This window comes from Argiope bruennichi, chromosome 2, assembly GCF_947563725.1.
Source record: "Argiope bruennichi chromosome 2, qqArgBrue1.1, whole genome shotgun sequence".
NCBI classification, from domain to species: Eukaryota; Metazoa; Arthropoda; class Arachnida; order Araneae; family Araneidae; genus Argiope; species Argiope bruennichi.
This window is the reverse complement of record NC_079152.1, coordinates 59,134,245-59,151,510: the sequence shown is the minus strand read 5'-3', so window position 1 is coordinate 59,151,510 and position 17,266 is coordinate 59,134,245. Positions and strand designations below refer to the sequence as shown.

The window sequence follows — 17,266 nt, the reverse complement described above, 5'->3', positions numbered from 1 at the left end:
AGGGGGGAAAAATTGAAGCCTTCTCATTTGGAGGTGGGGAAATGAAGAATTTTTTGGCGGGAAAGTTAGTTTTTAATTAATAATTAAAATTCTAATTAAAAATTCAAAAAAGGAACCGCAGGTGCACATTCTCGACCTCCAAGGTATACAAGTGCCAAATTTGGCAGCTGTAGGTCAAACGGTCTGGCCTGTAGAGCGCAACACACACACACAGACACATTGAACTTTGTTATAAGTATAGTTATAGATTTTTGGAATACGTATAACTCTACGAATTCCAGGACATTTACATGTCCACTTTGTGGCGCAGCGACCGGGGCCAAAAGGGTTATTGATGCCCTGGGTGCCAGTCTTATGAGATACCGTTAGAATCAATAATTAATGCTCTTATATAATTTTTTGAAATAAAATAATATGAAAGAACGAAAACATAATGTCATATTCCAGCGCCTATTGCCATCGCTAAGATATTGTCCGGCTTATTTAAATTCTCGCCTAAAAATGTCAATTTACAAATATCTTATTATAATTTAAGACAGTATTTACTTAAACCATAGTGATATAAATATTATTTATTTACATTTATAATATAATTATGTTATTTTATAAAGCAATATATTTTTATTTTTTTGCAAAATATATACTAAAGGCGTCGCTCTTGAAGATGATTACATTAAGATTTATTTTTTTGAGTATGATTTACAAGAAATTATATAATTATTATAAATATATATGTATTCTAAAAAATTCATGCAAGGACACTTTTAAATTTTGGTAATATCTTATTTTCATCTGAACACAGCAGTATGCTTTAATGTTAAGTATCAATTTTAGAGATTGAAAACAAAAGGAAATTTTTTTCAAAATAAATCGAAAGTTCTGTTATATATTTTGAAAATGATTATTTTTAAAAGACACGTATAAGAGCTTCGATTGTACGATTAGTGACTGGTGTCAGTTGTGATTTCTGAATAATAATCTCTGTAATGCTATTTGTTCTTTTTTAGTGTCAAAGCTTGAGCCAAAAAAACCAGTACAGAGTAGCTGTACATTTGGTATGTCAGGTGGCATACCAAAAGTAGAAAAAGGTAAGTTAATTTTTAAGATACCCCGTTAAATTCGCATGCGAAAGAAATCATAATATTCGTTATATACAAAGCTGCCATTAATCGGATTATAAGTCTGTTGAGGAGAGGAAAAAAAGAGAAGTGTAGAAAAGCTTATGAAAAAAGAGAGGAAAAAAATAACGCTTTCTAAAAATATAGCTTTTAGCTTCAACTAAATTAAGGGAGAATTTCTGTATTAATTTAAGCTAGCCTTTTTTGTTGTTATGAAGTTTTCTCTACAATAAAAATTAAATAATTCTTGATTGACTTAAACCCATTTTATATTATTCTCGATCAAGAATGCATCGGTAAATTCCGGAGTTACTTTGAGATAACTAGGTTATCTATAGTAGAATTTTCGACTTATTCTAATTGCGACTATAATACAAATACATACTTGATTAATTATTACTTGTATCTAATTTAAACATTATTTTTTATACCGAAGAAATAACATAGATTGTCTTAATTTCTCTGTTCATCGACTGCTTCTTTCTTCTTTCTATAGATGAAGGCAACATGCAGTAACATTTTTCCCAACATATCTTCCACAGTTCTTTGAAAAACATGACAGTTGAGATATGTTCCTAAATAGAAACACATTTCAACAAATGCATTGCAATAGCCATTGTTCAGCGACAGCTATTTAATTTTAATACAGCTTATCATTACGCCGCTGCCTAACCAAAAATGCAGTACCGAATGTAACTTGTTCTTTTATGACTTTACTTTTGTCTCTAATATATTATAGCAAGAAACAGCTACAATCGATAGTTGTCATTATTCTATCATAAATTAGAATTACATGAAGAATTCACATTTGTTTTGCTTGTTTCATTGTTCTTTATTGCTATTCTCATTAACATTGCAAATTCAGCAAAAGCACCACGTTTCGCCAATGCCATTAAAGATTAACCTCAAAGCATTTTTTCGAAGAAGTTCAATTAAAGAGATATTTATTGAAAACTAATAGCGAATTCAATTCATGATGAATTGACATTTTTGAAAACAGCACCGAGCTAAATTAATTTTGGAATCTAGCATGCAATTTACGTAAAATAAAGAACGCAACGTCACAACCCAGCTTAAAATAAAGTGCATTTACATATCATAAGGAGACTGTGAAGTCAAATAAATGGACACTAAAAATTATAGGTAATATTAATCTGATAATACATTTTATTAATAACAGACCTAATGTATCATGCCTTTAATGTTAATCATTTCAGAATAAAATAACAATAAAAATTACAACTATCAAATCGTTATTTACGTAATGGATAAGTCTAATTTAACTGTGATGATCTTGTCTTCATTTTTAGTTTTTGGGTTACATTTTTTTCTCCCAACGTAACGCAACAATACAAGATAAATAATTTCATACCAATTTAGAAGAGTACCCGGTCCTTGACCAGTCTTAGTTTTTGTAAAAATCACATGTAGTCAAGAAACGAAATTATATTATTTAATAGCAAAGTGTCTATTAATGTCACTTTATTGAGGAAATGTTTCTCTAATTCTAATAAATGATTCGCAAATTAATAGTACAAAATTCTTCTTTAATTTGAGATTATAGTATACAGCACTTCATTTTTTTTACAATGATAGTTGTTTTTGACATATAATATTTTAGGAACTCTACTCTTGACATATTTTTTTGCTAATTATAATTTTGTTATTTATTAAATATCTCACAATGCCTGCACAGAATCTAGAAAAGGGTGAATTAGAACTCCTTTTCCATTATTTTTTATTCAACAATGTGAGAATCATTATTCAAGTAAAATTTCAGAGACTAAAATATCTAAATCAACTGATGAAACATTTTTCATCGAAACTGATCCAGTTGTTTTAAATAAGCTTTTTAAATGTTTTAGCTATACTCATAATCCTTAGAGGTAGATAAAAAAAAAAATTTAGCTCCACTATATTTCCAGTAAGATAAATGAAGTTTTTTATTTCAATCACTTCAGTTTTTATATGTATTTTAGAGATTACCCACACTAATAGATAGGATAAGAGGTAATTTATTCCTATAATATTTTTAGTTGATCAATAAAGAAATGATTGTACCATATTTTGGGAAAACCACCGAATTTCATACTAGTCGTCCCATTTATAACATGCATTTAAACAATTTTTCTCTGTCCAGTTCTGAGGGAATGGTTAGTGTTGACTCATTATCAATCAACTACGGTTATTTAATCACTCATAGTTAGTCAGCTAATGAGAAAAGTTTATATGAAGTTTCATTAACATCGTTACATCTATATCATCCAATCAAGCCATATCAGTGTCCATTCTGCCCTCAGATAATAAATGAGCATCTTTTTACTTTTTACATTTAAACGGCCAATGATCAATAAGTTTGGCAGGCTATACCAAAATCATCTCAGTCAAGTGATATAATATACTTGTTCCAGCAACAGAATTGATGTTGAACAAACATATATAGACACTTCGAATTATATTTTCAAGTTTTTCACTCTAATTATGACCTAAATTATCAGAGGCAGGCATGAGAGTCTGGTTAAAAAAAAGTTTTAAATGACTGAAAGAATTATTTGTTACTAACTATACTTGACCATGCGTCGCTGTAGCTCAGTTATATTTCTCTCATAACTCTGTTGGAAATGAAGGAGAGCAGCTGGCCAATACGTCAGCATAAGATACACGAATCTGATTTGGATGCTATATGTTATACGAGGATACATACATTCTAGTGTCTATCGCTTTCCAATAAATTCAAAACTTAACATGCATTACGGAAAGTGGCATGTATAACGCCATTGACAATTCCCAATTACTGGAAAAGGCACATTTATTACATTAGCAAGCGGAAAAAAAAGCACTATTCTTGATTGGGATGCATTGTGTACAGTCAGTATATCATAGTTTCTTTAAATACTCCAGTTTTTTTTTTTTTTTTTTGGCATTAGGAATGGCAGCTAAAAATACCAAATTTTCCATTTCAGTAAAAATTATAATAATAATACCAGGTTGTCCGTCGACTTGCTACCATCCTTTGCGTCGTTCAAATGATTCGCTTATATAATTGAAATTTAAAGCTTTATAGTTTAGCCATTTTTGTGGCAGAAGAGTTTAACTTTTTCTATTTGAAATGTTAGTAGGGCAAGAATATTTTACCAAATATAACTAATAAGATCGGGAAAATATATATAAAAAAGTAAAGTAATTTTTTCAGAAGAATATTTATCGATTTAAACAACATAAAACATTACGTCATTTACGATATGTTTCCAATTAGAAGCGTAATCTTAATTTTAACGGGTAAGAAATTAACACTTGCACGATGATTAAAATGTATTGTGTATATAGAATTCCTAATAATTAATATAAGTGATTGTATTTATTGAGATCAGTTCACTTGATGTCATAATCATATGGTGAACATGCAATCAGATATTATCTGACATACAACTATATGTTATATTATATTGCGCCATAAGGTCGACCTTCTTTTCTCTGGTAAACTGTTCAGTATATTCCAAAATCAAACTGGCACGGCGGATGTGATGTTTATTTTATGATTATAAATTGATCAATAATTACTAAGAAATCTAAATAAGTCTAAGTAAAAGATGATGAATATCATCTTTAAGAAAGTTTTTTATTTTTAAAGTTATAGTTTAATTAAATCTATAGAGCTAAAGGAGGATTGGTTTTGGTACAGTATATCATGAATGAAAATATAGTTCCTTAGGAACTTTAACTGAATTTTATTTATTCTTTCTGTTCTTTTATTGCAGCACCTGTTGTGTCTGTTCCCAAAACTCGTGTTCCGGAAGACGATTCACATCTAGACCCCATGGAACGTGCAATCCGAGCCCGCGTTCGCGAGGCAGAAGAGAGGAAAAGACGCACGCTAGCCGCGTATGATATGGCTGCCAGGACTGGAGGAGCTGGACCTAAGACGGTCATTCTAGAAGAATTTAGAAATGTTGAAAGTAAGATAGATTCGAATTTACTCATGAAACCTATGTAAAGGATGTCAGTTTTAATTGTGAACCTACAGCTATTTCCAAATCATTAGAAGAGGGCACATACTTCCAGTTGATAAATGCTTTAACCCTTTAAAGGGCCATTTTTTTCTAGTCATACTATGTTAAAATATTTTTAGGCTTGAAATTAGAATAAGAAAAGGGATTCATTTAGCTTATTAGATAAATTTAATTTGATTAATTAATTAATTCGGTTAATTAATAATCAAGTAACAAATCAAGACACATCATTTTGTCTGAGATAAAGAACTGAAGCATCCATGTTTCTGACTTACTAAAAAAATTTGGCAGAACTTATGCCAACATACATAATTTCATACAAAGATTGATAAATTTGGTGGGAAGCATACTTCCTACGGCCCTAGAAAGGGTTAAACTCAAATAAATCTAGCTTAGATTTAAACAGAACAGTATTAAACAGCAGAAAATGAATTAATTTTGATAGGCTTAATATATGAAAGAACAGGTGAATTTCGGGGAGTAATAAAAATCTTTATTTATAGGTAGAATGAAGAATAAATAGGATAACAAACTATTTTTAAAAATGCAGCAGATGTTGATAAGCAATTTGTTTAAAGAACATCCCCAAATGAAATATTGTATTTAAGAGACTTAAATTAATCTTTGTAAAAATCCAAATTTGTAATTTGTCTTAACCCAAGGAAAAGGAAAGATGGCTTTTTGAGCTTTGAAAGTTGATTTTTCATAAAATAAGGAATATACAAGAAGACAAATGAATTTTAAAAATATCGCAATTATTAAGAAAATATTTTTAATAATTATCTGAAAATTTAAGGATAAATTAATGGGTTTAAAATAGCCATATAAGCAAAAGTTTTAGACATTGAAAAGAAAATGTATTCCAACTTTGGTTTAAACAAGCAAAGAATTTAACTGGAGAAAACTGCTGAATTTTCATATTATTTACAAACTAATTCTTACATAAATTTAAAAATAAAATTATTTTTCAAATAAAATAAAAATATACCATATGATTTTAAAGAAAATACCATACCAAAAATAGAAGAAGAAATACACCATATCAAAAATAAAATTAAAAAAAAACACGCTAATATATGCTCAAGCATACATTTTCATTATTGCTCATTTATTCTTTTAGTTGCTTAGCTATTGTTCTACAGAATGAAAGGCGATTTAATGGTCTGAAACTGAATTTGTAAGACGACTGAGTGAAATATTCGAGTTCTGCGCAGAGTTATGTTATTGAAAAACGAGAAATAATGCATTTTAGACTTCTAGCAATTATTTTATTTACTGGAATGTACTATAAAAGAATACTTAAAATTCATGCATAATAATGTAATCATTTTAATAAATATCAAACAGTGAGTCATATCAAAGATTTAAATCTAATGTCATTTTTTAAACGAAAGATAAAAACTGTGACATAAATTTTTGATGTATATGTCATATATATCAAGATAGATATAACTGTAAGATATACTAAATTTAACTGCCATATTAAAACATCGTATAATGTATTAATTATATGACATGACCGAATTAAAAAATAGAAGGGGAAAAAACTGGATTATCTAGAAGTTGAATTTTTTTTCCTGATTGCAAAGTATGAAGTTCTTAAGAAAAGCAAGCTAACAATGACAGGACAAAATACCAAACAGATAGGCTTGATAAACAAACGGCATTTTGAGTACCGCACATGCCTAGTGGTTAAATCACACCAGTGTTCAATTTCTCCAAAGATCTGCATACTTTAAATGTAACGTTGAGAGTCAAAAAATCATTTCACTGATATGGTGTAGAATTTCAAAGGAAGATTAGTCATCTGATCACAGCCCGAAGTTCGTTTAAAAAACAGTCAAAATGTTATGTTAAAAAAAAGCCTTTAATATTATAATACAATTAAGCTATTTTTTTTAAAGACTCATTCAGTAACAGGAAAAAAATAAACCTTTCTTAAAATCTAATATCTATTTTCATTTCTATATCCAATCAAATTTGGTATTAAAAATAATCCTGCAATTATCAAGTTCTTCACAGATTTCAAACAAACAAAAAAAGAATACATTAATAAAATCTATCATTAATACCAGAAGTATATCATTCAGCCTTTACACTTACGCATGAACGCTATACATATAAAATTCTTTTTTAGAAAATCCATTAACTACTCAAAGCAATTTAAAAAAATTGAATGACCTCAAATAACTTTTTAATGAGATATATTGTTTACATGTCCTGTTCTCTTTCATAATTTATTGCTTAAGAATTTTCTTACATTCCATTCGAAAAATGAAATGGAGGTTATTACAAACGAACGCGGTTCTTCATACTTATTCCAAATTATTTTAGGGGAAAAAAAATTAAATCGAGTTTATTATTTATTAACTCGATGGTATTTATAGCATTTTAAGTAACATCGAATTAATAAATAATAATTACCCAAAGAATTAAAATAACCCAATTCAGAACACTGCGGTGATCAGACGAGAACCGGCTCTTTCAGCATAGTACTGCCTTTGGCAGCCTCTCACTCTCCTATTCAGAACAATGGAGGGAAAACGCAAGTGGTCATGAGATTGTCAAATCTGAATATATATTTCAAAATATGAAAGAACCAGTGATTCCCCCCTCCCTCACCAAAAAGAAAAGAAATACTTCATTAAAATAACTGAATTTTATTTTTGATCCATTATCCATGTATTTATGGTTAATGCACTAAATTGATATTTGGATATTATTTAGCATTGATTGCACTCTTAAACCATTTATAACTCATTATTAAACATTTGTGATGGCAATTTATTCATTGACAAGATCAGTATTCGATTTCCCTTTAGGCAAACGAAAAGTGCCACTGGGCTGAAAGAGGAGGGGGCACAAGTAGATTGATCAAAAAAATTTATTTACCAAGTTGCAAAATAAATAAATTTATAAATCATACAAATAATAAGAATTATAACATATTGGGATAATATTCTTATGATTAATATAATTATTTTTCATGTAGAATACACACTGAAAGTTCTGCTTAAAACGAATGTCATACTGTACAGTCATGGGTCATAATAAATAAAAATATATGCATTATCACAAAATTTCTAAGATAAAAAAAACATCAAAAATAAATCATTAATATATTAATGAAACAAAAAAAATTCTAGAAATGCAAAAACTAAATTAATCAGTTTATTAAAAGATAAGCCTCATAATGAGTATTTCCTAGAACCATCGGACAAAAGCTATGCATTATGATTGTGAACAAATATAACTCAAGCACGAGTAATGTACAATTCTTGTAATTGTGTCATTTGCCCAACACTCCTTTCGTACATTTTAATTCCATTTTCTTAAATGCAAACTATGAAAATTGGAGTTCTTACGACCACTGGCTTATTTTCTACTAATTCTTGAATAGTATATCTTGGTTTAAACTACTCGGTATGTAAAATTCTTATTTATTTTTTGTTAATTTAATATGGATGAATTAATTCTCAATGAATAAAATTAAGAAAACTAATATTTAAATCTGACAATTTTACTGAAGTTTCTGATTATTATCTTTTTTTTTCAGTAAACGACAAGCCGAAGCCAAAATATGACCCCTGCTTCCGAGGACTGAAGACATAGATTATCTTCCTCAAGAGAAGCTTAAATATATGGTCTGTCAATCTTTAACCAAATACTCCTTTCATCCCTATGTACACAACAAGCATCGTACACGTCGAGAGAAAGAAAAATAAATTAGATATATGGCATAACATTAATATTGAATCAAAATGAAACACGACTCTGTGTTATGATAATGAAGATTGAAAATCATGTACAAACTATATTAGTTATGTTAGTCGATGGCATATTTTTTATTAAATTTGTAGGCCTATTTTCTTGAAATAAAACGAATAATTTTTCAAGATGGGACATTTTTTTTTCTTTTCTTGATCATACAAAAGGTATCGCAGGTGCTTCATAATTCTTTATTATACATATAAATCAAAAAATGGAATATAAATCGAATTATTACAATCGTAGCATTATTTTTTCTCAATAGCTTTCGACGCAATAAAGCTGTACAATTCTTATCACGGATGGATGCAGTACACAGGGTGTTTATTTTATTCAAAGTCTAATTTCTAAACTTCAAAAGATAAGTACATACATTTAATTGAAAAAAAAATGTTCTAAATGAAGTACAGAATTATCCTTTATTTTTCAAATTTTTATTAAAGAAGATTTATTCCAACTCTTGTGTGAAGAATCAGTAAAAATTTTGAATATCACTATTTTACATCATTTCAATAGTTATTTCAAGGAAGAATCGCCAATAACGCTCAGTGTTGTGTCCACCAGATGCCATAGAGTGGTCTAAAATAGTTAAATTCAAAGTTCCATAATGTCTCAAATTCAAAGCTTCATAAAGTTTCAAATTCAAAACTACTCTTGCTAATTTCTATTTGATAACTTCGGAAAATATTTTTAAACAATCATCTACACTTGTTGTTTATTTTTTTTCTTCTAATTTTCATAAATTAAAAAAAATATTCCTAGTTATGATTTTTAACGATTTTTAGTGTTTAAATAAAATCCAAATTATTTTTGTCGTTACTATAAACATTTTAACGCATATTTTTCTTCATTTGTTAGTAATCAATCTGCAAAGTATTTTTTATATTTTTTTTTGTTGCATATTGAATAAGTTTATCATAAAACATGGTTTTAATAACATTTAAAACTTTATAGTACAGATTTGGTTTTATAAAGATAAGGTCTTTTATTAATAAAGTGTATCTTCAAAAATAAAGAATGATGAAATTTTTTTTTTACAGTTCCTATATTTTTAAGAACATTGCATTTACTGTAATATTATTAGATGTATAAAAATATAACATCAATTTTTAAGTTTTAAATTTTATTTTCTTTTTGAAGTTTATTAATATTTTTATTGAATCAGTAAACAATGATTCTCAAAGGTATTCAGTATTATACAAAAAAAAAAAAAAGTCGATGCTGACTTATTTCAATTACTATCCTTATATCTCGATAGACAATTTTTGATATAGCAATCAAGATATTGATATAATCGAAGTTAAATCATTTCATTTCAGATTGAAACATATGGAATTTTAGATGAGATGAGGAAGATAGAGTGAATGGATAGTTTCAAAGAAAAATGAACAGAATATGTGCAAGGTTTCACAAAGAGTATAAAAATAATATCTCTATGAAAATTTGAAATTTAAAAATACATTTTTGGGGAAACCATTAAGACCAAATTATGCATAAAAGATTAAATTCAAAATTTTCACATTAAATAGAAAATTTTTACATATATATATCGCATTTCAAAATTGCTACGAATTTTAATATTTACTTCATTTTATTCAAATAGAACTGAATATATACAAACTGTACAGATAAAATGATTCTTCTAACAATATGAGTTATCTCTGGGAATATTAACCCCAGTGATTCCCTGCATCTTTTTTAATATTCAGAAGTTCAGATGGTTTACACGGAATAAGAGAAGGAGGAAGACTAGGAATGTTGGAAATAATTGGTGGTAAGACAGGTTTTACTGGATCTGAAGGGCCTTTATTAGAGGATTGAGCCACTTTCAACGATTTAGTTTGTACCCATGAATCAATATCTGGATCTGTCCTTGGCTTCTTTCCTTTAGTTCCTAATTTTTCTTGATTGGCTGAAAAAATTTAGAATTCCATTAAAAACTTTTGGAATTAAATATTAGTCCTATAATCATTAAAAGATATCATTTTAATAAATAAGAAAATATCGGAAATTACAATGCTACGTGACAATGAATTGTTAAAGCAAGTTTATACTGTCATAACGTTTAAGTGCAGTTGGTTATAATAAGATTGTTAATCTTGCTTTTCAGTTAATACGTGGAGGCAACTTACTGGCAAAATTGATGATTATATGAATTCGATGGAATTACGTATTTTTCTATTGTACCCAGCGATTGTTTCAATAAAAAAAATCAGCCTTGTGATTAATTAATTATGAAACTATTCACTATTAGGCTTAAATTTAATTTTATTATTTATCCTCATTTTTGTTTAAAACGTTTTCGTTTATGAAGATTTCGATACATTTTTTTAAAGCTGCACTTTGTATATTCAGCTTGATTAGGGAGTTTATACATTGCTAAGTGCGAAGAAATGCTGGCAACATCTTATTCGTGGTTAGAAATTACGAGTTTATTAATAATTAATAAAATTACAGGAAGTTCAATTGCAACCGATTTATATCAATAAATCAATTTAAAGTGTCAAAAATACTAATGCATTTTTAGTTTAGATCATGAAATGCTAGGTCAGAACTTAAATTTTTAACTTTAATCTTTAATTTTAATCACTTCTTAAATCCTTAACTTTATTATTTTAAACCTGAAAAATAATTCGGTTGAAAAAAGACAGAGAATGCACTTCTTGAAAGAGAACTTGACAGAAAAACAAAATGACTTGAAATCATTAAAAATAATGAATTTGAATAATGACATTTTAAGAAAATATCAAAATACCTTGTTCCATGAGATTTAAAATATCGTCTGCAGTTAAATGAGAATATTTGCAATTACTTCCGAATTCACAATGACCTAAAAAAATTATTATCAATAATCATTTTATATCTGTACAATATGATGATGAAGAAAATGATAATAATATATTCGATTACGTTTAAAATTAATACAGATTCGACAATAAAAATAAATAATAGTAATTAATTAAAAAAATTCGATTGTTAAGTACAAAATACGTTAAAAGTACTCTAATAAAATACAAGGCATTTATCAATATAATGCCCCTAAATAATAATATTAAATTAATAATACTAATTAATAAAATATGCAATAATTATTGTTTATTAATATAAAGAATCAACTTTTTACAACTTTCGTTCGCTTTTCTTTTTATATAGGTTGAAATAGGGAATAGTGTGAATTGAAAATGAAGTTAAGAAAAGGAAGTAGAATTCATTTGGAAGGCAAAATATTATTACTGATTCACATATTATCATTTATTATAATGATATTAACATTATAAATTATTATAAACACTCGAAAAAAACGTTTTTCTGTTGAATAATGGAGCTTAATTTATTTTATCACAATAACGAGATTATTTCGCCAATTTCAAGATTTTTCATAAAAATGAATAATCTTGAAATAAGCGAACTCTTCGACTTCGACGAAACAGACTCTGAAAAAAAAATTCGAGAGCCTTAAAAACTTTCTAACAATAATTTGTGTTGTTTGAATTGTTTGAAATTGTTCTGAAAGAAGAAATTAAATGATTTAGAATAATTAAATTGCAATCTATTTCGTATTCAAGGAAAATAGTATCTTCTGATAGGTGAATGCCATGGAATTCAATGTGAAGTATTCGCATTTCAAGCGAATATTCCAGGGCATATACATTTCTGCTAAAAGGGATCTATGTCTCGGCAACAGACGGACGTGTCACATTATACCAATGTTTCAGAAGAGCGTAGAAACTGAAAAGAATTCCATCATTACCTATTAGGATTTATACTGATATAATCCTAGTAATTATGCAAGGAAAATTATTAGCAGATTTATTCATCCTGCAAAATTAGATTCTTCAAGTAAATATGTTATAACCTGAATTTTTTTTTTATCTCCCCCCCCCCTTCTTTGAACTTATATTCGCTTGATGCTGAGGAACAGAAATGAATTACATATACTTCACGTAGCCCTGTTGTCAAGAATAACATGATTTAAACATAGAACTCACGGCAGTTAACGCGTCGAGACTACGGATCGATGAAGAGTAAACTGTGTCATTAAAAATACAATACAATAGTTCCATTTATTTAGATACTGCAAGTTACCAAAAATGACCATAATATACAAACACACCGTAAAATTAATTTATATTTCCAGTGAAAATAATAATAATAATAATAATAAAACACTTGCTCTAACTTACAGAAAGTATGTGACTGCGTTCTTGAAAAGATTAAAAAACATCTAGAAATATATCAGTTAAATGACAAAAGTGTTTTAAAAAATTAAGAAAAGTGTTTTTTTTTTTTTTTTTTTTTTTTTTTTGTATAAAAAGAGGTATAAAGCAAAAAATCTTTTAGTTTAATGATTTATCAAATAATCTACTTAAAATTTTTTTGATAGTTTAAGAAATATATTATCTAGTTCCTGATATAAAAGGTAAGTTGTATTTCAATACAATCTTTGAATATTGAAGTTCAATTGATAAATATAATAAAATTTTCAATTTTTTTTTCGCTTTGTGGAGCATTAAAACAACTATAAAGTACTCCTAAATGATTATCTTCCAGTTAAAGGACTGTAAAACATATCGAGAATTTATTATATCAAATTTAAACAAAAAATATGCATAAGATTTTAATTTATGAGGTTTTTCGTAAGGAAATTTTGCCATAGATATAGAATTTAAGAAAATAACATTTAAAGATGTAAAATAACATTAAAAAGTATATAAATGAAAATACAAAAATCAGTGTAACTTCCCAAAAAATGGGTTTACAAAAAAATTCAAACGGTTTTATTATGAAAACTGTTCCAACATTAAAAATATTAACTAAACAAATTCCTATTTTCACAAAAAGAATAGATTTTTCAAGACAGTCACCTACTTTAACAAGAGTATGCATAAAATATAAAATGTATGTCACTAAATTTTTTTTAAAAGCTAATAGAAAAGTAAAAGTTCTTTAAATCCTTTGTTAAAAAAAATCTACATTTCGCATTTTTACTTTCAATATATCTTTGGAATGTTTTTAAAAACTCAGAAACACACGAGACTACCTGTAGTATTGAACTTCCGGCATGGCTTCTTCGATTTAGCTTCTTCTAAAATCGTTGCAGCATCTAAAAAAAGGACACAGAGCACATGAATAAAATGCGTCTCATATGGCATCAGATATACGAGATAGAGAATTGTAGAAAAATGAACAAATTAGGACAAGTAAGATTTTTAAAATTATTTTCTAAAATCCTTTGATATCTTTAGTATCTTAAGTCTTAAATTTAGCACTGAAATTAGATAAGGAGGAAAGGCGGAGGAGTCCGGAAAAATAATTTGAAATTGTGAAATCTCCTTCCGTCTTTTAAAATAAATAAATATTTATAAATAAATAAATATTGTGAATGCAATAAAAGATACCTTTTCCATTAAATTTTTGATGCTTTGATTTACTTTAATTTGCAATCTTTATTTGTTGTAAATGTTATGAAAAATCACACTTTTTAAATTAGAATTTCAAAACACTTTATTACAAGCATGTCAGATTTAGTTGATATACAGAAGACCTAAATTAATGTAAACTGCTAAAGTAGACTTATTTTGAATAAATAAATAAATAAGTAAATAAACATAAGTACAATGATAAACAATTTTCTGTGTTTCTTTCACAGTGATTTGATATCTGTTTTTTTAAAAATCTATTTAATGATTAAATTAATCTAAAGTGGCTTTCAACATTTCTGGAGATTCTACAGGAAATCTTTATCTTTCTTATCTTAATAGATATTGGAACCCAGTGACATGCTGTAGTCCTAAGTCAGGGGTGGCGAACCTTTATGGATCAACGTGCCACTTTTTCTAAAAAATTTTTTCATGAGGTATCGACGTGCCTTCAAATAATTTTGACTTGTGATTATTGGGAAAATAATAAAATTAAATACTAACAACTCAAAACTTCTTTACTACGAAAAAATACATTTTGCACTGTAAAGTAGTAAATGTTTTTCTTATACGTGTAATTCAAATTAAAGTAACATTAGTGTGACTTCTGTTGTTGCACATTAGATGACAAATAACTTATATTAGGATTGAGACCGAGTTGCATTCATCCAAGAAAGCATAAAACTTTTGCTTATTTAAAGCCTGCGACGATATGAAGTTGATTGTTTTTGTGTCTAACAACATTACATTATCAAGAGATGTTAAAAGACTCTTAGCACACAAGGCTTGTTGGTGAATAATGTAGTGGAATTTAAGAATCGAATGTCCTATGTATGTTTAAAATAAACTACTGAAACCATTTTTTTTTTTGCAACCATATTTGGAGAACCATTAGTTGTTACTGAAAAAGTTCTTTTCAAATCAATTTCTTTCTCGGCAAGCGAATTTTTAACAGCCGTACAAATATCTGTGTCCTTTGTGGTTGTTGGCAACGAAGTTGTCTCAATTAATTCTTCTTTAATGACATTTCCTACACAATATCGAGCAAAAACAGCTAAACGTGCAGATTTAGTGACGTAAGTACTTTCGTCAAGACATGGCATAAAAGGAGCGGAGTTAATGTCATTTTTTGTTGATCTGTTACATTTCCGGCCAGTTTTAAGATTCTTTCTTTTATTGTGTTTCTAGATAGAGGAATATCTTTGATGCGCTGAATTAACTTATCTTTTTTTTAATCAAAATTATCAAAAAATGAGGACGCTCATGTTAATCAGGCCTTTTTCAAAAACTCTTCCTCTTGAAAAGGTTTACTATGCCGAACGATGACATTTGCAGTCGAGTAACTTACCGAGCTCGTATGACAATTTTTGTTATTTAATCATAGACGCCGATTGTTTATTTCTGTCTTTTAACTTTGTTATTTTGAACTAAAATGCAAACCGTTTTGATCGGTGGCGTGCCTGAAATACTGTGCCGCGTGCCACCAATGGCACGCGTGCCACTGGTTCACTATCCCCGTCCTAAGTAGTGAACAGTATGAAGCGCTTCTTTTAAAAACTGGTCAATTTAATTTCACTTCTCAGTCCTTTTTTTTTTTTTAATTAACGCGATGTTAAGGATTTATTTTAGATTATTCTTTTATTTTAGAAATTTTGTGAAAATGCATGTGTTTTTATTTATTAATGAGTCGCTTTGGTGACCAGCTGATAGCCGGGGATATTGATTATTTTTAATTCCAGTAAAACAGTTTAGATATAACCTCATATACGTGATACCGTGAAATTTCCAGACATTCAAGATGTGCAACTTTAATTGTTTTACACATGGTGCGCTCATTATGTATATGAAACTAACTACGGAGATCATTCCCAATATATCATGTAGCTACCAAAAATGTAAATGAGAGGTTCATCAAGCTTTTAAATTTGTCAGTACTGTAACTTCACTCGTTTATCAGTTCGGTAAGCTATATAGATACTAAAAAAAATCCTGATCCTTTAACTTTCACAAATGGAAGAAAATCAAGCAATCAGGTACTTTATGATACAATGAAAACGGCTTGCATTTCAGTACAATAACAAAATCTATTGCTGGAAATTATGGGGGAAAAAAACCCACATTCAACAAAAATTTGACTATTAAATTGGTATCAATAAAACAATGATTTTTTTAAATTTTCAAATGGTGTAGAATTCATTTTTGTGCAATAATTCTTCTGAAAAATACCAAAATTCACCCAACTTTTTAATAAATTAAGATTCTACAAAATATATATATATATATATATATATATGCTGAATGGTTATATATATATATATATATATATATAACCATTCAGCACATATTAACTTTTTATTCTAAAATATTCTCTTATTTACTGATACCATTCCACTTTTTCTATTGAATTAACGCAACAGAAAGCTCTATAAAAATGCTTTCGTCAGCGGTTTCCACGCTCCGAGTGAAGGGATCGCTGATGTAAACATATTTTTTTAAAGGATCCCACTGTTTTTCTTGCCAAGGTCGACACGTGTCAGAAATCTCACGTTTTATAAGACAAGGTATAAAATGTTCATCAGCTTGCACTCATTTCTTTCTTTTCGCTCCGTGTTGTGTGTACGCTTCGTTCCTGCTTGTAAATAATTATAACTTCCCGGATGGATTAAAGGGAATAAAACGAACTCAAAAATGCAAAATGTCTTCAAAACTTCTTCTGATTAGAAAAATACATGCTTACATTATGTGTGCGTGTGTGTATTTTTAAGGTAGTTTCGTGACTGAAGAGAGAGTAGACACATTCGAATTTTAAACATTTTATTCCATCACGGGAGGAGGATTTATGTACAAGCAGAAGCGACGAGCACAACACAGAACGATGCAAAAGCGAAAATGGAAAAGCCAATGGAATATTTATCCCCGTGATTATATACTGTGAGATTTTGATAGGGAT

At 28.2% G+C, this 17,266-nt stretch overlaps 2 protein-coding genes across 2 annotated transcripts in view; one reads left to right on the top strand and one right to left on the bottom strand.

Annotated features, from left to right (window-relative positions):
* Nucleotides 1-9,024, top strand: part of LOC129962121 (splicing regulatory glutamine/lysine-rich protein 1-like) — a 35,780-nt gene extending 26,756 nt beyond the window's left edge. Inside the window, exons 6-8 of the mRNA XM_056075856.1 lie at nucleotides 1,008-1,088; nucleotides 4,877-5,074; nucleotides 8,685-9,024. Of these exons, the coding sequence (XP_055931831.1) occupies nucleotides 1,008-1,088; nucleotides 4,877-5,074; nucleotides 8,685-8,740 (335 nt within the window). The 3' untranslated portion in view covers nucleotides 8,741-9,024. The remainder of the gene's footprint in view (nucleotides 1-1,007; nucleotides 1,089-4,876; nucleotides 5,075-8,684) is intronic.
* A 1,542-nt stretch (nucleotides 9,025-10,566) lies between these two features.
* Nucleotides 10,567-15,419, bottom strand: LOC129962198 (zinc finger matrin-type protein 5-like). Its single transcript, XM_056075938.1, has 4 exons — nucleotides 15,278-15,419; nucleotides 13,938-14,000; nucleotides 11,652-11,726; nucleotides 10,567-10,808 (listed from the first exon to the last, which is right to left on the bottom strand). Exons 1-4 carry the CDS (start codon nucleotides 15,417-15,419, stop codon nucleotides 10,567-10,569), a joined length of 522 nt encoding a protein of 173 aa, XP_055931913.1.
* Between the last annotated feature and the right edge of the window lie 1,847 nt (nucleotides 15,420-17,266).

Excerpts from the sequence above, each read along its gene's own strand:
- LOC129962198 (XM_056075938.1), bottom strand. The coding sequence starts at position 15,419 with ATGCCATGTCTTGACGAAAGTACTTACGTCACTAAATCTGCACGTTTA. Across the intron at positions 14,001-15,277 it reads CACAAAGGACACAGATATTT|ATGCTGCAACGATTTTAGAA; the intron begins GTACGGCTGTTA and ends TCCTTTTTTTAG. Across the intron at positions 11,727-13,937 it reads CCGGAAGTTCAATACTACAG|GTCATTGTGAATTCGGAAGT; the intron begins GTAGTCTCGTGT and ends TAATTTTTTTAG.